Below are 20878 nucleotides of genomic sequence, written 5' to 3' on the forward strand. Positions count from 1 at the left end.
CAAAGTCAGCAGAGGTTAATTGCCTTTTTTCAGTTTACCTTCTTTATCTGGAAATGCCCTAGGCACTTTCTATTTTTATAGAAACACCTTTATGATGGTTCTTATGAGTTGATGAAGGTTAGCCTGCATTTGCTCTTGAAGATCAAATTTAGATGACTTAGAGATGAAGGAGCTGGTATATACTGAGATGGAGGTTCTTGTGGCAGATAGAGATGCAGAAATTACATTGTTTTGCATTCTGCTTAGTCCAAGGACACTGATAGAAAGTAAATCTTTTAATAATAAGAAAAATACTTGAAAATAAAGTTTTTGTACTTGAGCAAAATAACTGATCTCTCTCTCTCTATATATATGTATATATATAGATCTCTCTCTATATAAATTATTTTTGAGAGAGAGTAAGAGCACATGTGAGCCTGAGCTGTGAAGAGGCAAAGAGGGGTGGGGAGAGAGAATCCTAAGCAGGCTCTGCACTGCCAGTATGGAGCCCGACACGGGGCTCGAACCCATTAACCATGAGATTGTGGCCTGAGCCAAAATTAAGAGTTGGATGCCTGGGGCGCCTGGGTGGCTCAGTCGGTTGAGCATTCAACTTCGGCTCATGATCTCTTGCTTCATTAGTTCGAACCCCACATCCAGCTTACTGCTGTCAGCTCAGAGCCCACTTCAGGTCCTCTGTACCCCTTCTCTCTGCCCCTCCCCTGCATTCTCTCTCTCTCTCTTTCTCAAAAATAAATAAATATTAAAAAAATTTGGGTGCCCCACCAACTGAGCCACCCAGGTGCCCCTAACTGTGATATTTTAAAAGGTAGCAGCCATCTGTGCTATGCTGCCCAGCTGTGTGTAATGACTCGAGTTTTCAAAAAATATTTTTTTCATTTTATTTATTTATTTTTCCATTTTATTATTTTTTTTAGAGAGCAAAAGTGAGCACACGCTGGGGAGAGGGGGACAGAGAGAGAGAGAGAGAGAGAGAGAGAGAGAGAGAAAGAAAGAGAGAGAGAGAGAGCGAGAGAGAGAAAGGGAGAGAGAATCTTAAATAGGCTGTATGCTCAGCACAGAACTAAACACAGGGCTCAATCCCATGGGATCATGACCTGAGCAGAAATCAAGAGTTGGACACTGAACTGACTGAGCCACTCACGTGCCCCACAACTCAGTTTTAAAAGCAACGTTCAGACCTAGCTACACATGATATTTGATAAACTTTTAAAATTTAATGTATGGTGGAAATATTTATGTCAGTGAATATATACCTACGTCATTAATGGCCACGTGATATTTAACCAATCCCTGATACATTTTTTTACTTATTTCTGATTCTAAATATGTTTATTATAAACATTCAAATAGTGCAGAAATATACAAGATAGATAAGTTAAAAGGGCAGAAAGAATGTCATTTAATTTGTTCCGTATTGGGGTAAGTGTACTTTTCTTTAAAGGGCTAAATAGTAAATATTTTCAGAGCATGGCTATGTTCTGGTGAAACTATTTACCAAGACAGGCAGCCAACCAGCTGTAGTTTGCTTACACATGATCTAGCACATTATTTTATTTTGAGCAAAAATGGGATTGTACTGTGGATACTGGTTTGCAGCTTACCTGTTTTCACTTAATTACTGTGGATATCTTTCCATATTACTACATATAGGTCTGTCTCATCCTTTACAATGACTTAATATTGTTTCATTTTATAAATATTCCTTAACCTGCCCGCCCTCACTCCTTGCCCACTTATTCTGTAATGATGGATAATTTGTTGCTAACCTATTTTGTGTTTGATTCAATGCTACAATGTATGTGTGTTTGTATGTGTATGACATATATGTGTGAGTATAAATGTGTATTTCATGTTTGTGTAAATGTTTCTGAAGAATAGATTCCTTACATGTGGAATTTTTTGGTCAAGGATATGCAAGTTAAATTTAATAGGCATTTGTCAGATTGTCCTTCAGAATGTCTCTACTGGTATACATTCCTACTGCGACCTTCACAACAGTGTGAAAGTGCCAGTTTCTCTACCAATTCTATTTAATTTTATATGATCTCTAGTTGTTTGCTTTTGCATTTCTTTGTTTACAGTAGAGGTTAAAGGATTGTTGGCTATTGGTAATTCTTGTATGTGTGAGTGAGTCATTTATATCCTTTGCCAGTTTTTCTGCTGGGAAATTTCTTAAGTGACTGATTCTTTGTAAAGGCATTAATGCCGTTATTATGTGTTGCAAATGTTTTTCTTCTGGTTTTTCAGTTGCCTAATAACTTGGTATTATTGTTTAAAAAATTTGGGTAGCAGAATGTGTGTGTAATTTTTTATTAAACAATTTTTTTTTTAATTTTAAAGAGATACAGTGAACAGGGGAGAGGGGCAGAGGGAGAGAGAGAGAGAATCTTAAGGAGGCTCCATGTTCAGCACAGAGGATGCTGGGCTCAGTCCCACAATCCTGGGATCATGACCTGAGGTGAAAACAAGAGTCAGATGCTCAACTGACTGCGCCACCCAGGCGCCCTGTGTCTATCATTTTTTATGGTTTAGGTTTATGCTTAAAATATTTGCCCCAAAGCTTACACTCTAATATACTGTGGTGGGTTTTGTTTTTGTTTTTACATTTACGTCTATAATATAGTTGAGATTTCTGGTGTAAGCAGTAAGAGATGCAGATTCTTTTTTCCACATTAGGTAGCCAGTTATTCCAGATTTATTATTTGAATTCCATCTTTTGCTCCACTCATTTGACATGGCAGTAATATATAAATATTTATTTAAGTTACAATAAAATCAGAATTTTACAAGTTCTGGAGAACTTGAACCTTTAACCATCTATAGAAGCCATTTAGCTTCTCATTGCTATACAAAAAAGCTAGAAGGCTTTTTATTTATTTATTGAATAGTCTCCCCTTGAACTGTTTAACCTGTTTTTCCCAGTTGGGAAAATAAGCATAAGCTTTTTTTTAATCCCAGTCACCAATGAATTGTTACTATCACAAAGGTCATAGGCAGATCAGTTCACCTTTATAGTTCATTGTCTGTAAATTTTGAACAGTAATTTGTGCTTTCCCTGTAAAAAACCACTTCCCCTGCTTTAGATCTTTTTCTCAATATTCTTAGTCTTCTCTGATATAATTTTTTTTCTTCCCATGTAACATGTTTTGGATTCTGAGGTTTGCCTAGAACAGTGAATTGGGGATACTTGGTCTGAGCTTCCCAGTGACTGTTCGTAGAACACTTTGCACTTGAGGCATTGTTTTGTTTCCTAAACTGTTTCTGAATCTATAGTAGTACTATTGTTTTATCACTACAGACTTTTCCTTCCAAAGATGAACCCTGCTTTCTTTTAAGAGTTTTGGTTTTACTGTCTACTAATGTGGTTGAACACTTTTAAAAACTAGATTTCAAAAATATTTTGGAAGAACTGGAGAACAATTTAAGGTTGATATTTAAATGCTCTTCTGCAGGGGTGCCTGGGTGACCCAGTTGGTTGAGCATCTGACTCTTTTTTTTGGCTTGGGTAGTGGTCCCAGGGTCAAGGGATCAAGTCCTGTGTTGGGCTCTACACTAAGTGCGGAGCCTGCTTGGGATTTTCTCTCTCTCTCTCTCTCTCTCTCTTTCTCTCTCCCCCCTCTCCCCTGCATGCTGTCTCTATTTCTCTCTCTCTCAAATAAATAAATAATAAATACTTTTCTGAAAATAAGTTAACAAATAGTTGTTTTTCCATATAAGTCTATAAAAAATAACCTTTAGAAACACAAGTTAAAATTTCTTAACTATTTTAAAAATTTTTTTAATGTTTATTTATTTTTGAGAGAGAAAGAGAGATAGAGTATGAGCAGGGGAGGGACAGAGAGAGAGAGGGAGACACAGACTCCAAAGCAGGCTCCAGGCTCCAAGCTTGTCAGCACAGAGCCTGACACGGGGCTCAAACTCATGAACTGTGAGATCATGACTGGAGCCGAAGTTGGACGCTTCACCGACTGAGCCACCCAGGCGCCCCTAAAATTTCTTAACTTTAATCAATTTTTCAAATATGTAAATTATCATGTAAGTAATGAATGAAAACAGTGCTATAATAAGCTGCTAGAGAATATCTTTTATAGTTGAAGAAAAACAATTTAAATAAAATTCCCTAAACTGGGGAATTTGGGAAGATGGAGATCCCTCCTTTTCCTGTTCCTATGCTATCCATCTTTCCCTATTCCCATTTAAGTACAACTGAAAGTCCTGGACATTTTATATAAAACAAACATAAGAATCTGGAAGAGAAAAATACTGGCTAGGGACCTCAGGACACAGTGGTATGATCCCTGTTTTGTTTTGTTGTGTTCAACCTCATATATTCCAGACTTGGAGCTGAAGAAGTCAGTAATCTCCCCAACAGACACCTGCTCCTGTAGCCAAGAAAGGGGCAGTCTGGCAAGACAGAAAACTTTTGGACAATAACTATTCTCCTTCAGCCAGAGATCACATAAAAATATTGTGGCTGCACCACCACCTGCATGATCAAAGGCCAAACGGGGAGCCTACACTTCACCCTTGTGAGACTGTAATAAGGTATCCAATACCTCCCTCCCCCATGGTACCTGTGGAGACTACATGGGGAGCCAGGACTTGCATACCTCATTACATGCACTAATGAGGTGCCCATCCCCTTCCCTCTGAGGTGTTGTCAGAGGAGTCTTAGTGGACAGTCAGGACTTTCACTATTGCCCAGGGGGTAAGGAGGCCATCCCCACCACATTATCAATGCAGAGTACATGGGGACCTGGAACTTCCACCTCCATTCAGCAGTGATGGGGAGCTTACCACCCTCAGGTGACAGTGGAGGCTAAATGGGGAACCTAGACTTCTTCCACCTGGCAATAATAAGGGGTACCCCTCTGTCCTGCCACAGTGGTATCAGAGAAAGTCATCTAAAACATATCTATATCTACATATATGTAGATATATGTGTGTGTGTATGTATGTATACATACATATACATATATTTTTTAAGTTTATTTATTTATTTTGAGAGAGAGCAAGCATGGAAGGGGCAGAGAGAGAGGGAGAGAGAGGATCCCATGCAGGCTCCCCACTGCCAGTGCAGGGCCTGATATGGAGCTTGAACACACAAACTGAGATCATGACCTGAGCTGCAACCAAGAGTCACATGCCCAACTGACTAAGGCATTCAGGTGACCCTAAAATAGGAGGTTTAAATAAGATCCAAGATCTCATAAACTAATATGTAAGTGTCTAGGTTTCAAATATAAATCACTTCTCATACCAACAATTGGGAATATCTGACTGAATGAAGTCAGATTGGTTGTCTTTACAACCAATGATAGATATTAGAATTATCTGAAAAAGATTTTAAAGTAGTTATTATTAAAAGTGCTTCGATGAGGAATTTACACAAAGCAAGTGAAAAAATAGCCTCAACAAAAAAATAGAAAGTCTCAGCACATAAATAGAACATATAAAGAATAACCAAATGGAAATTTTTGAACTGAAGAGTACAGTAATTGAAATAAAAAGCTCAGCAGATTGACTTAACAGAATGAAGATGAAAGAATCAGTGAACTGGAATATAGAACAATATAATTACACAATCTGAACAAGAGAAAAAAATAGACTGGGAGAAAAAAAAAAAAAAACCCAGAGATTTAGAAACCTGTGAGACTATAACAAAAGATATAACATTTGTGTCATTGGAGTTTTGGAAGGAGAGGAGAATGAGGGCAGAGCTGGAAAAGTACTAAAAAAAAAAAAAAAAATAATGGCTGCAAACTTCCTAAATTTGACAAGACATTGACCTCAGATTCAAGAAGCTTAAGGGGACCTATTTGGCTCAGTCAGTTAAGCCTGTGACTTTGACTCAGGTCATGATCCTAGATTGTGATCGTGGGTTCAGGCCCCATGTCACTCTTTCTGCTGTTAGCACAGAGCCTGTTTTGGATCCCCTGTCTGTCTGTCTGTCTCTCTCTCTCTCTCTCTCTCTCTCCCTCTCCCTCTCCCTCCCCTGCTTGCTCTCTCTGTCAAAAATAGATAAACATTAAAAAAAATAAACTTATTTAAAAAAAAGCTGAGTGAACCCCAAGGAGGCTAAGCCCCCTAAAATCCATGTCAAGATAAATCATAATTAAACTTCTGAAACTTAAAGAGCAACTGGAAAAAAAATCTTAAATGCCACTGGGGAGAAAAATGACATCTTATGGTGGAAAAATAATTCAAATAACAGTGCATCAAATCTTAAATACACCTGGAGAAAAAAATGACATCTTACTTACAGTGGAAAAACAACTCAAATAACAGTGCATTTCTCATCAGAAACCACTGAGGCCTGAAGGAAGTGATAAAATATGTTTTCAGGTGCTAAAAGGAAAGAACTATCAATACAGAATTCTATATCCAGTGAAAATATCCTTCAGGAATGAAAGGGGAAGTCAAAGACCTTCTCAGATGAAGGAAAAGAATAGCAGACCTAATCTAAGAGATGGCTGAAGGAAGTGTAAATAAAAACATGGTAAAAGGAGGGACCTTGGTACTATCAGGAAGGAGGGAAGACAGAATATAGTAAATAAAAAGGGTAATTCAGTAGGTTTCCTTTTCTGGAGTTTTCTAAACTATGATGGTTGAAGCAAAAATTATAGTGCTGAGGTGATTTTAAATGTGTGTAGAGGAAATATTTAAGACAATATAAATGGAAGTAGGATAAAAGGATGGTGTATTAGGGTTTTCCAGAGAAATAGAACAGAGAGATTGATGGACTTTAAGAAATTGGTTTATACATTTGTGAGGACTGGAAAGTCAAAATCTTCAGGGGAGGCTGGCAGGCTGGAAATTCTGGCAAGAGTTAACATGATAGTCCTGAGTCCAAAGGCAGTCAGTCTGGAGGCAGAGTTCCTTCCTTTTCCTGGAACCTCAGTCTTTTTTCTTAAGGTCTTCAGCTGATTGAGGTTCACTTACATTATATTGAGTAATCTGCTTTACTGAAAGGCTACTGGTTTAAATGCTAATCACATCTAAAAACTACCTTCAAAACCACATCCAGAATGGTGTATTTGTTTGCCTAGGCACTATAGCCTAGCCAAGTTGACACATATAATGAACCATCATAGATGGTAAAGAGAGGTAAAGCTTATGTATTTCATTCAGATTGGTAAAATGACTGGTAAGTTATATACATGATATAGTATCTAGAGTAGCCACTAAAACTGTACAAAAAGATACATTCAGATGAACCAAAAAAAGAATTCTAAAAAATATTCCAAATAACCTATAAGAGAGCAGGAAAAATTAAACAGGGAAGTGAAAAACAGAACAAACAAAACAAAGAATTAAATGGCAGACTTAAGTACTAATATGTAACAATTACATTAAATATAAATCTGTTTTAAGTATACCAGTTAAAAGAGATTGACAGACTGCATTAGGAAACATGACCCAAATATGTGCTCCCTGCAAGAAACTTATTTCAAATTTAATAATATCAGCTGCCTAAAAGTAAAAGGATAGAAAAAGATTTGTCATGCAAACATTAAGGAAAGCAGGAGTGGCTCCATTAATATCAGATAAAGTAGAATTCAGAGCAAAGAAAACTAGCAAAGTCAGAGAAGGACATTATGTAATCATAGAAGGGTCAAACCACTCAGAAGAAAAAACAATCCTAAATTTGTATGTACAAAGTGGTGGAATTAAAAGGAGAAATAGGTAAATCCACAATTATAATTGAGACCTGAAACATCCCCCTCTCAGGAACTGATAGAACCATTTAGAAAATCTGCAAAGATACAGAAGATCATTAGAACACAATCTAACCAATAGGATCTTATTTACATATATAGAAATTCTATCAACAACAGCAGAATATACATGTTTTTTCAGTCCATGGAATAGTTACCAAAATAGATCATATCCAAGGCTGTAAAACAAACCTCAATCCATATAAAAGAATTAAAATCATACAGAGTGTGTTCTCTAACCACAATGAACTCAAACTAGAAATCAGTAACAAAATCTCCAAGTAACTGGAAACTAAACACACTTCTAAATAATCTATGGATCAAAGAGGAAGTCTGAAGGGAAATTTAAAAAATAGTTTGAACTAAATGAAAATGAAAGTACAATGTAAAAATCATGGGGACCCTATACCTATTAGGGAAGTTTAATTTATAGTTTAAGAACTCCCCAAAAAGAAATCTCCAGGCCCTGATGATTTCACTGGAGAATTCTATCAGAAGTTTAAATAGGAATATGAATTCCACACAGTCTTCCAGAAAATAGGTGAGAACATTTCTCAGGTTCATTTTGTGAAAATAGCATTAGTTTAATACCAAAATCAGACAAAGGTTATATAAGAAATAAAAACTATGGACCAATATCTCTCATGAATATAGATATGAAAATCCTTGACTAGACACACCTAGTTATCAGATTTGAGGCAGCTCATAATAATAAAAACAGTAAAACCTATTGAGATGTAAATAAGAGATAAATCAAGACAGACCTAAGTATGGGGTTCACAAAGGCATGTATACTTGCTGTTTGTGCTGGTCCTGTACCTGGTGTCCTTCACTTACCTTTCTCTCTTCTGTTTTGTATCTCAAAGGAGGGTGATTTGAGTAGGTAGTGTTTTCCAAGTTCCCAGATCAGCTAGCTTCTGCCTGGGTTGAGTCAGTGGGGGGCGTTGGCAGGAGTTTGGAAAGTAAGACAAGGGAAAGGCTAGGGTACTTTTCTTCCTCCCTGTCTGCTGGAGGTGGTGTCTCTTTTGTAGCCCCAGCTTTCCCCAGACTGCCTGCCTTGGCTTTGTTTTGCACTGGTGGTTTTCCTTGGACTTGGGCTCTGGTTACATCACTACTTTCTTTCTCCCTCTGTTCCTTGGTATGAGAGTGGCTTTCTGCTATGTCTCACTGTCCCTGATTATGTTTAGTATAGTTAAAATCTGTTTATATCCAATATCCAATATCTTTAGTATATTTAGTAGCATTATATCCTCCGTTTGGTTTTTGTGTAGAGTGAAATAATTGGGCTAGGTACTATTTTGATAGTATCTATGTCTTTATGTGCCTTTGTTACAGCTCATTTTTTTCTTTCTTTCCTTCCCCCCACCCCCCATAAACTATTTGATTTTTTCTTCCAGAATAGGGAAGCTTAAAGCAGAAATAGAACAACCTTAAAAGGCTCTTTTCCTAAATCTGATCCTTCATGTCAATCTCAACAATACCACCTACCAAACACATGAATCGGACATTCAGCAAATGTTTATTTCAAACATTTGTTCAGTGTCTACTGTGTGATAAAATGTCAAAATGGTGAGCTGAGGGTAAAAGGTTGGATATGATATGGTTGCTTTCAAGTTGCTTTTAGGGTTTCTGAACAGGGCTCATAGTTACGGAAAGAGTTCTTATTACCAGCACCTTTAGTTAATAGGGTTTATGGAGTACTGTGAACTCCCATATAATATAAATTTCTTTAAATATGCAATCCCTTGAGATGTAAACATAAAATTATATTGTGAATTTAGAGAAAGGGAGTTTTGGTATATTCGAAAGAATCCCAAGTTCAGGAAACATTAATTTTATTCTTCTTTGTCAACTAACTAATTTTATATCATGGAGCAAAGTAGTTAAAAATCTGAGTTTTTTTTTTTTTTTAAACAGGTTTTTTTTTTTTTTTAATGTTTATTTTTGAGAGAGAGAATGTGAGCAGGGAGGGGCAGAGAGAGGGAGACATGGAATCTGAAGCAAGCCCTAGGCTCTGAGCTGTCATCACAGAACCCAACGTGGGGCTCAAACCCACAAACTGTGAGATCATGACCTGAGCCGAAGTTGGATGCTTAATGGACTGAGCCACCCAGGTGCCCCCCAAATCTGAGTTTTTTGTATTTTTTTTTAAAGTTTATTTATTTTGAGGTGGGGGCGGGGAGAGAGAGAGAGAGGGAACGAGTGAGCATGAGCAGGAGAGAGGCAGAGAGAGAGAGGGAGAAAGAATCCCAAGCAGGTCCTGAGAGCTGTCAGTGTAGAGTCCAGCACAGGTGGGGCTCTCTCTGTCATACTGTGAGATCATGACCTGAGCCGAAACCAAGAGCCGGACACTTTACTGACTAAGCCACCCAGGCGCCCCATGTAATGTTTTATTAAAACACTTGATTTTAGAATATTTGAAAGGATACATTTAACAGCTTAGGACATCGTTAAAATAAAATTATCATATAGTTGTTTCTCATTAGTCCTGCCTTTTCCTTTAATTGCTATGTAACTTAATTCTAATCAATAATTAGGCTTACCTTTATAATTCATGTCACACCTCAGCTTGGTGTCAAACATCCTAGGGCTTTAGCTTCTTTTTTTTTTTTAATTTTTTTTAACGTTTATTTATTTTTGAGACAGAGAGAGACAGAGCATGAACGGGGGAGGGGCAGAGAGAGAGGGAGACACAGAATCGGAAGCAGGCTCCAGGCTCTGGGCCATCAGCCCAGAGCCTGACACGGGGCTCGAACTCATGGACCGCGAGATCGTGACCTGAGCTGAAGTCGGATGCTTAACCGACTGAGCCACCCAGGCGCCCCAGCTTTAGCTTCATTTTATGTTAACATGCTGGTAGACCCCTTCACCCCCTACCTCCACCCCGTTCTATTCTTTCTAGACCTCTCTGGCCTATGTTGCTACCTCTTCAAATACTGTACTGGAGATAACCTCCAGAGAAAAACCCTTTAGTCTTGTTGCTGAAGGATTTTTTTAAAAAAATTATTTAATTCTGTCCTATTTACCAATACTATTATAACTCTTGATTGGAAGATCTTAATAAAGAAAGGTCTCCTCTCTGCAGTCTTTTATTTTGAAAAATTTGAGTCTATCGAAAATTAGGGAAAATTGTATAATAAACATCCTATATCTTTTGTCTATACTCACCATTTGCTAAAAACTTTTCTGCATTTGTTTTTATCTTTCCTCCTGTATACAAATATATTTGTTTTTTGGGGCACCATTTGAAAGTTTTATGTACCATGACATTTCATCCCTAAATACTTGTCACAGGATTTTTTTTACACTTTTTTTTTCTTGTACATTTCTGCTGTACTAGAATATGTAAGTTCTCATGATGAACGATGCCAGAAGATATACTTTTTGTAGAGTCTCATTCTTCCAAATAAAGTTTTCCCCTAACTTTATATTACATTGATTTTTTTGTTTTGTTTTTTTAATAAGCATTTTCTAATCACCTTCTGCTGCCACCAACAACCACTATTCTCACTACTCCATTCTAATTTTTTTCATTGTTTTCACTTTTAAACATTATGGTAATATGTATATAGCATAAAATTTGCCGTTTTAATAATTTTAAAGTATACTGTTCAGCGGCATTAATGCATAGTGTCGTACAAACATCACTATTAACTTTCTAAAACTTGCATCACTCTAAGCAAGAAACTGTAACCATTAAGCAAGAGCTTGCTGTTTCCCCACTTCACTGGCCCTTGGTAGTCTCTAATCTACTTTCTGTCTTTATGATTTTGTCTATTCTAGGTAGTTCACATTAGTGGATCCATACAATATTTGTCCCTTTCTTTGTCTGCCTTATTTCACTTTGCATAATGTCTTTAAATTCATCCATGTTTTAGCATGTATCAGAACATCATCCTTTATGGCTAAATAATATTCCATTGCATGTATATACCACATTTTGTCAATCTCTTCATCTATTGATGGACACTTGGATTGTTTCCACCTTTTGGCTGTTGTGAATATTGGTGTACAAGTATCTCTGGGTCTCTTTTCAATTTGGGGGGTATCTACATACCTAGGAGTGGAATTCCTGGGTCATGTGGTAATTTTATATTTAGCTTTTTGAGGAATTGCCAAACTACTTTCTATAGTGGCTGACCATTTTATATTTCTACCAGCAGTGTATGAGGATTCCAGTTTCTCCATATGCTCACCCATGCTTATTTTATTTCTTTAAAAAATGTTTTTTATTGAATTATTATTAACATACAGTGTTATGTTAGTTTCAGATGTACAATATAATTGTTTTGTTTCTTAAATTACACATATGAGTGAAGTCATACAGTATTGGTCTTTTTCTGTCTGACTTATTTCAATTAGCATTATATGCTCTGGCTCCATCCATGTCATTGCAGATGGCAATATTTCATTCTTTTTTATGGACGAGTAATTTTCCCTTATGTATTTATGTACCTCTTCTTCTTCATCCATTCATCTATCACTGGACATTTGAGTTGCTTTCATGTCTTGGCTGTTGTAAATAATGCTTCAGTAAACATAGATGGGCATATATCTTTTCAAATTAGTGTTTTTTGTTTTCTTTGGGTAAATACCCAGTAACAGAATTACTGGATTATATGGTAATTCTATTTTTAATGTTTTGAGGAACCTCCATACTGTTTTCCACAGTGACTGTGCCAATTTGCGTTCCCACCAACAGTATACGAGGGTTCCTTTTTTCCCACATCCTCGCCAACACTTGTCATTTCTTATTTTGATTTTAGTTATTCTGACAGGTGTAAGGTGATATCTCATAGTTTTGATTTGGATTTCCCTGATGATGAGTGATGTTGAGCATCTTTTCACATATCTGTTGGCCATCTGTTATGTCTTCTTTGGAAAAATGTCTACAAAGGTCCTCTGCCCATTTTTAGTTGTATTATTTGTTTTTTTGGTGTTGAGTTGTGTAAGTTCTTTATGTATTTTGTATATTCACCCCTTATCAGTTATATCATTTGCAGATCACTTCTCCCATCCAGTAGGTTGCCTTTTTGTTTTGTTGGTTGATTCCCTCACTGTGCAAGAGCTTTTTATCTTGATATAATCCCCAAATACTTGCTTTTGTTTCCCTTGCCAGAGAAGACATATCTAGAAAACTGTTTCTTTAAAAAAATTTTTTTTTAACATTTTGTTTTTTGAGAGACAGAGACAGAGTGTGAGCAGGGTAGAGGCAGAGAGAGGGAGACACAGAATCCAAAGCAGGCACCAGGCTCTGAGCTGTCAGCAGCCCGATGCGGGGCTCAAACCCACGGATGTGAGATTATGACTTCAGCCAAAATCAGACGCTTAACCGAATGAGCCAACCAGGCACCCGTAGAAAACTGTTTCTATAGCCAATGTCAAAGAAATTACTTCTTATGTTTTCTTGTAGGAATTTTATGATTTTAGGTCTCACATTTAGGTCTTTAATCCATGTTGAATTTATTTTTGTGTCTGATCTAAGAAAGTGGTCCAGTTTCATTCTTTTGCTTGAAGCTGTCTGGTTTTCCCAGCACCATTTGTTGAAGAAACTTTTTTCCTATTATGTATTCTTGCCTCCTTTGTCATGGATTAGTTGACCATATAAGCACAGGTTTATTTCTGGAGTGTCTATTCTGTTCCAGTGAGCCATATGTTTATTTTTGTGCCAGTATCATATTGTTTTTCCTTTTCTTTGATTATAGCCATCCTGAAGTGATATCTCATTGTGATGTTGGGTATCTTTTCTTGTGTTTATTATCCATTTGCATATCTTATTTGGGGAAATGTCTATTCAAGTCCTTTGCTCATTTAAAAAATTGGGTTGTTATCCTTTTGTTGTTTAAGGGCTCTTTATATGTTTTTGAAATTAAGCCCTTGTCGGATACATGATTTGCAAATATTGTCTTCCATTCTGCCTGTTATTTTCACTTTCTGGATAATAGTCTTTGATACCCAAAAGTTTTAAATTTTGATGAAGTCCACTGTATCTTTTTTATTTTGCTTTTGCTTTTTCTGATCTCTTAGTGACAGAACCATCAGCAAATTTATCAATTGTGGTTAGATGATTGTTTCCCTGGTCACATATTAGGGCTTGAGTTGCTTTTTAGTTCGAAGTCAGCAAAAAATAACAATATTAGTTGCCACTTACTGAGTACCTCATATGTACAGGCGCCTTTGGGAAACTTGAAAAAATAATTCTAAGGAAAAGCCCTAATTTCATTCTTTCTAGGTAGATTCTATTGAAACCCCTTAATCTCCCAAAGACATATAAACTTCCCTGTCATTCTGGAAGAAATTTAACTTGGAACTATTGTTATTATCTCTACTGCACTAATCAGTTTCCTGGCATCTGCCCTGATCCTAGGCTCCCCCACTCATACACACATTTCAGCCTCTGGAGAATCCAGGTTTCGTGTTTCTGCATTTCATTGAATTTCTTACTTACTTACCTAGTTTGTTTTACCTTACCTGCCTAGTCCACAGTCATCTTTACAAACTGCTTACAAAGGGAATACAGTTTTGAACCAGACTTCAAATGTGTTTTATTGCACTAGAAGGTGAGAGTTGCCCTCACATTTATAACTCTGAAATTCCTTTAGGAAGGTCTGTATATGGTGCTATTGATTTACACAATTAGGTTTTTCCTATTTGTGGTATGAGAGCTTTCTCTCTAGTATATTTTCTCTCTGATGACTCAGTATTGTTTCATTATCCCCCCTCTCAAACTAGGAAAATACAAATATTAAGTGTTCTATCAATGTTTAATACAGTTTATTCTGATTTTTTCCCCTGTAGCGGATCTAAAGAGAACAATTGCTGTCCTCTTAGATGACATTTTACAACGCCTGGTAAAGCTGGAGAACAAAGTGGACTATATTGTTGTGAACGGCTCGGCAACCAACACTACCAATGGCACAAGTGGAAACCTGGTGCCGGTAACCACAAATAAAAGGATCAATGCGTCGGGCAGCATTAGATAGCAGTTGAAGATCACCTTGTGCTGCTACATCCACCGTGGGTCATATCCTATGGCAGAAAGCTTTTAAGTTGCTGGCTAGGATAGAATAATACTGTACAATAAAAGCCCTACGCATTTCTGAGGAATATGCTGGATTCACAGAGCTCTAATTCTGTATATAAATTTTAAAAGTTATTAGTTTGCTTTCAGGCAAGTCTCTTCAGTGCTGTACTACTATATCCTTAAAGGGAATTTGGTAACATGGTTGATGTAGTAAGCAGGTAGGTGATCTTTGTATAAATCTTTTGTGTTTGGGATGGAGGTGAAACAAAAACACTGAAAGACATGGGTTCATTTCTATAAAATATTTATTTAAATATGTAACATGTTTTTTAGAGAATGTTGTTATTGAATCATTTTTTCATTTGTTCTCAATAGGTTTAACTGTTAGACTAATACTATTAGAAAATGTGCTTACTTCCAGTACTATATTTTGTTACTCAGATTATGAGCAGAGAAAGGAAGTATAATGTTGAAAATAATGTTTTGAAATCATGACCCAAAGAATGTCTTCATTTGCACTAGCCTTCAGAATAACTGGAGGTTAATTATTGTATATTGTGAAAAATTACATTTGTAAGGTTATAATCTTGAGATGGTTAGTAGCCACTGTCCATAACCTATTCTAAACATTGAGAAAAATAATGTAAAAATAGGAATCTCTAATCTCATAAATAACATTTTCTTATATATACCTTGAAGAATAAAAGATATTTTTATGATGAGATTAAAATTAAGTAAAGTATTAATTCATGATTTTTCACATACATGAATATTAATTTAAAAGTTTAACCTTTTGAGTGTCTGTGCTATTGAAAGCACATTATTTCCGTATTTGGGTAAGTTTTGCTTTTGTTATGTTGGCAGTGGAAGGGGAGACTGAGATATTTGTGAGACTGGGATGCTTAAGGTCTTTAGCCAGGTGTGTATACTAAAGGTATTTTGTGCTGCATTAAATTGCTTGGAAAATGTTAACATTATGTAAGAGTATCTGGCTTCATGAAATTGTGGATTTGTGTAAAAGATATATTAGGTATTCATTTTATATAATGACCACTTAAAAACAAGAGCATTTAATTTAAGCTATGAAGATTGACTCTCTTTTCAGGAAAACAGCTATTGTATATAGCACAAGAGATCCTAATCTTGGATAATTCTAGTATAGAGCAACGTACAACTTTATTTAAATTTCCCTTGTAGCAAATTTAATTGCCATATGGTGCCCTGTATTTCATAGTATTTATTCTCTATAATAACTGCTTAAGTGCAGCTAGCTTTTAGATTTAGGCTATATTGAATTTAGTTTTGGATATTGTATTGTTTATTATTATAATCTGTTACCACACATAGTAGCAATAATTATAATGCTTTATTAAAATAAGTATGAGAAAATATTGTTTCATGAAAGGTAGCTTTCTAAACTCTTTTCCCTATACTCTATGTGAAGAAATTAATTACATACCATTGCCAGTTGAAGTTTGGAATAATTGTTCAGTCTTATTAGATGTAGACATTTTTGTTTTTGTTTTCAGGGATGAAATAAAATATATTATTTGTACTTACAAGGTGTGATAAGTTTTTTTCTTTAATGGTGGTTGTGCATTTAAAAAGTGGTAAGTGATTGAAAGGAATCTTAGATAACTGGGGGTTTTGTTTTATCAAAAGAAAACAGTGGAAAATTGCTTTGTTCATGGTAGGAGAGTTTGAGTTCAGGATTTGATGGAGTAAGTCTGAGGATTATGATCGGAGGTGGTTCCTAGGTTTGTACCCTCAAGTTGAAGTTTACTATTGAGTTTTTAAAGGTCATACTGTAGTATTTATATCTTCAATTAATCTTAATTAATCAGGACATTAACACAAAGGGTGTCACGAAACATATTAAAACTTTCATATTTATTTCAGAGTAATTTTGGGTTATTTCAGAATATCTTTAAGCAGTATACTGGCAAAAAAGTAATTTAAACATTATTTTACATAGTTGATGATAACTTGGGTCTCATTTGTCTTCAAGAAATACTTAGGACCTTGACTGTGGAGTTAGGTAGACTATAGAGGCTCAGGTCTGCCTTTTTAGTGACACCATGTTCTTTATTTTAAATGTACAGAATCTGCCTCATCTTATTTAATTCTGTCTCAGAAGACTAAAGTGTTAACAGCGTACATAAGAACCTCTGACTTGTACATTTGGTTTAATTGCAAACACTGTTCTGTTTTTAACCACTTTCTGCTGCTATCGATGTAGTTAAATTGTTATCCTTTTTTTTTTTTTTAAGAGAAATGTTTACCTGAAAAGAGGACATGATATAATGAAAGAGACAATGAATGAATGCATGAATGAATCAATGAGTTAATTGAAACCAATTTTTAAGTAATTGAAAGCCCAGAATGATTCTTAAGTTTTGGTTGGGGGCATGGTAGAGTCATCTTTTGAGAGAGCTCAAGAGCTAGAGAGGAGAGAAAGAAAATATGAAAATAAGAATAAATATAGAAAAACAAAATGGGAGGACAAATCTGAAATTTTTCTACCTACAGACAACTGCTATTGACATTTTAGCATATAAATGTGAATCTGATCTCCCCTGCCCACACTCTGTATTGTTTCTACTTAAAATAAAATCCAGTGTTCTTGCTGTGGCCTCACAAGCCCTAATTTGTTCCTATCTGCCTCCTCACTTCATCTTTAACTACCCTTTCCTTCTTAATTCCTCTTCAACCATATTGACTTTCTCTTCCTGGGACTTTCTCTTCCATGCTTTTGCCTCAGCGACTTCAATGTGATATTCCTCTATTCCCAGATATCTTCATGCTTCCCCTCCCATCCCCTTCCACAATATTCTCAGGTGTTGGCTCAAATATGTCTCTGACCACCTACCTAATTAACATGCCTCTAGCACTCTTTTTTCCCTTTTTACTTTTTGTCATAATTGTGATATACCTAACATTAAATTGTATGTTAATGTATTGTGTTTTTTTCTGTTGCTTCTTAGAATCTAGGCTCTGTGAAGGCAAGGACTTCATTCTGTTCACTGATATAATCTGGGCACATGCGACTGTGTCTGACACATAATAGGTGCCTGATAAATATTTGTTAAAACTAGTTACTAAGCCATTCTATGCCTTTTGCTTTGTGTATCGATACCTTTATTTATATTTTTAAAGATTATACCATACATTGTATTCTTTTTGTATAATGTATGAACTTCTTTCCAAGTCAGTAAGTATATAACTTTCATGGCTATTCTACTTTGTGGCTATATCACCATTGATATACCTTTCAGTCAATTATTAGACATTTTGTTTGCAGATAAAAGATTTAGACGTAGGTGTGGGACAAGTTTAAAGCTTGTCCTCTTTGCATTACTCCATGCTGTCCATTATTTTGGGTGGTAATGGGTAACCCAGTAAAGTGTGATTAGCAATTTGGGGGAGACAAAGTGGTGAAATATCTCCATTTGCATAGAATTACAATGACAAAAATCTAAAATGGGTGACCATCCTCAGACCTTGTTTTATGTTATAAACAAGAGGGTAGAAGCATTTTGCAGGGTAGGAGAAAGACTGGGAATAAAATGTAGAATGGCTAATCCATTAATTGAGTTAGAGAGCTGGTTAGTGGTCAGAGTTGTGCTTAATCAGATCAAGTCTGTCATTTTGCACCTTTTGGCTTCAAATGGATCAATAATATTAGTCTGTGTTTAAGTAAGGAAGTTAGGCTCTAAAGATTTTTATTATTATTTATTTATTTATTTATTTATTTATGTAATTTATTATTGTCAAATTGGTTTCCATACAACACCCAGTGCTCATCTCAACAGGTGCCCTCCTCAATGCCCATTTCCCCCTCCGATTTTTTTTTTAATGTCTTTTTCGATTTCACCAATGTCAGTATTTTTCAAACATATTTCCAGAATGAATTTAGGACCTCTTTTGAGTCCTTAGGTCAAGGATAACTTCACATTGCTTCTAATCGTTGATTAGCAGCATCATTTATTTGAATAAATCATTTTTCATTTAACTTTCTCAGGTGATTAATTCATCCACCCACCCACCCTTTCTTTAATGTTTACCAATTTTTCACTCAAAGAAACAAACTGGTTCGGAGGAGTCTTTTTAGGTGAGAGGGTGTCATGGTAGATATGGTATCAAGGCCCAAGGGAACAAAACATTTTGAGCCGCTGGTGTTTGGGAATTTCCGCATAGCATTAGGTTATCTTCAGTTTTGAGATAAATATGTTTTTTTTAATTTGCTTATTTGTTTCTCATCTTCATGAGTTTGAAAAGGAGAGAAAAAATTCCCTTTTATTCTTTTTCTTTGAGCCTGAATTGGGAGTTTCATTTCAAAAGCCTCGAGTGGATGATTGAAGCAGGAAGACACAGAAAAAGGACCTCTGCTAGGTAAGGGCCACTGGCCTGCCTCCTGGCAGAATCTCTACACATCCTATATTAAAACTATTCAAAACTGGAATGTGCTCCAGGGGGAAAGATTTAGAGCAGGAAGGATTTGGAGAATTTGTTTTTAATCATGCCTCTCATTCAGTGGGATCTCTGTGGTAATAACAGTTATTGAGCATCTACAAAGGGCTGTGCCCTGTGCTGTGCTCTTCATGTACAGTATCTTGTTTAATCTCCAAAACAACTTTATGAGGTTCTATTACCCCCATTTTCTAAATAAGGGACTCTGGTGCAGAAAAACTGGATGGGGGAGCTCTGGTCACAGGTCTTACAGACCATACAGTAGAGACTCAAACCCAGAAAGGTCTATCTCTAGAGTTTGTACTCTTAGCACCATGTCTTACCGTCTATTCTACTAATCTTGGCTTAAGTATAGTCCATGTTGTTCCTAGGACATAGGAATTTCTGTCCTTTGATCCAAAAGAAAGATCTGCTTCTCTCTTCACTCCTTTCTCTGCTCTTAAAGGCCTGGGTCAGCAGCAAGCACAGAGTCTGCAGGGCATCACACAATATGCATTTGGTGCCCAGGCATTGATGGTAGCCCACCACCCAGGATCCTGATGCCCAGGATGGCCAGGGTATGGGGATCATAGGAGATGAACCCATTCCTGCAGAATTGGTTGGGAGCACCAAGCTATTGTATTTGGGAGTTTAAAAATGAGCCTGGTATAGTACTGTCTCTTACATCCAATCTTAGAATGAAGGGAAGGGAGGGGTTGGATTTGTGCAGATTTCTTCCAGGGTGAACAGTATCTTCTCAGTCTGCCCTCAGGGCCATTTTTAAATTTTATTTTAATTTTTTTTTTTATTATGAAATGTATTGTCAAACTGGTTTCCATACAACACCCAGTGCTCATCCTAACAGGTGTCAGGGCCATTTTTTGTACTCACCGTGGGATTTGGGGCACTATCAATTCACCTACAGCAGTTCTCTGTCACTGTAAAATCTAATACTAACATTTTATTTTCAATGTTTAGGTTAGGGATTTTTCTGGGGCCAAAATATTTCTTATAATTTTCCACTTCCTAGAGGCTAGACAGAGTGGGATTCAACACCACTCTCTTGGTCTATTTTTCTCCTTTTAATCTCTCTAGGTTTTTCAGATGAACCATTTGATGACTTTTAAAGGAGACTGAAATTGTCTCATAATGACTTGATTTAAGAGTTTCACATAGTATCTCTTGAGTTTTCTGAAATACTAACAGAGCCTTGGGGTGCCTGGGTGACTCAGTAAAGCATTGGACTTTGGCTTAGGTCATGATCTTATGGTTCCTGAGCACGAGCCCTGCATTGGGTAAGTTCGAGCCCTGCTTGGGATGAGCACCACTTCTTTCTCTCCCTCTGTCTCTCCCTCTCTGCTCTTTGTTCACTTGTGTCCTCTGTCTTTAAAAAAAAAAAAAAGTATGTGTGTATATGTATATGTATATATACATATACACACACATATACATGTATATATATATATGTATATATGTATATATATTCAGAGGCTTAAAAACTTCCAGCCATTTCTCTTGGGGTGCCTGCGTGGCTCAGTCGGTTAAGCCTCCCACTCTTGATTTTGCCTCAGGTCATGATCTCACAGTTCTTGAGTTTGAGTCCTGTCCTGTGTGGGGTTCTGCACTGACAGCGTGGAGCCTGCTTGGGACTCTCTCTCTGCCCCTTCCCTGCATCCATGCTCTC

The 20878-nt window shown here is 36.5% G+C and overlaps 2 protein-coding genes across 3 annotated transcripts in view; both read left to right on the top strand.

The window, feature by feature from the left end:
* The window catches only part of CCDC126 (coiled-coil domain containing 126), a 43638-nt gene extending 24498 nt beyond the window's left edge, over positions 1–19140 (top strand). The window contains exons 3-4 of one of the 2 annotated variants that reach the window (XM_007089051.3): positions 14520–14659; positions 19060–19140. In XM_007089051.3, coding sequence (XP_007089113.1) covers positions 14520–14659; positions 19060–19104 — 185 coding nt within the window. In that variant the 3' untranslated portion in view covers positions 19105–19140. Of the gene's footprint in view, positions 1–14519; positions 14829–19059 lie in introns of those variants that run through there. The other variant, XM_007089049.3, reaches the window with a different exon arrangement.
* FAM221A (family with sequence similarity 221 member A) overlaps positions 1–20878 on the top strand; it is a 76248-nt gene that overhangs the window by 5624 nt on the left and 49746 nt on the right. The window contains exon 2 of the mRNA XM_042968231.1: positions 14520–14659. The gene's annotated coding sequence lies outside the window, so the exon portion shown is untranslated. The remainder of the gene's footprint in view (positions 1–14519; positions 14660–20878) is intronic.

This window comes from Panthera tigris, chromosome A2 (genome assembly GCF_018350195.1).
Source record: "Panthera tigris isolate Pti1 chromosome A2, P.tigris_Pti1_mat1.1, whole genome shotgun sequence".
Taxonomy (NCBI): Eukaryota; Metazoa; Chordata; class Mammalia; order Carnivora; family Felidae; genus Panthera; species Panthera tigris.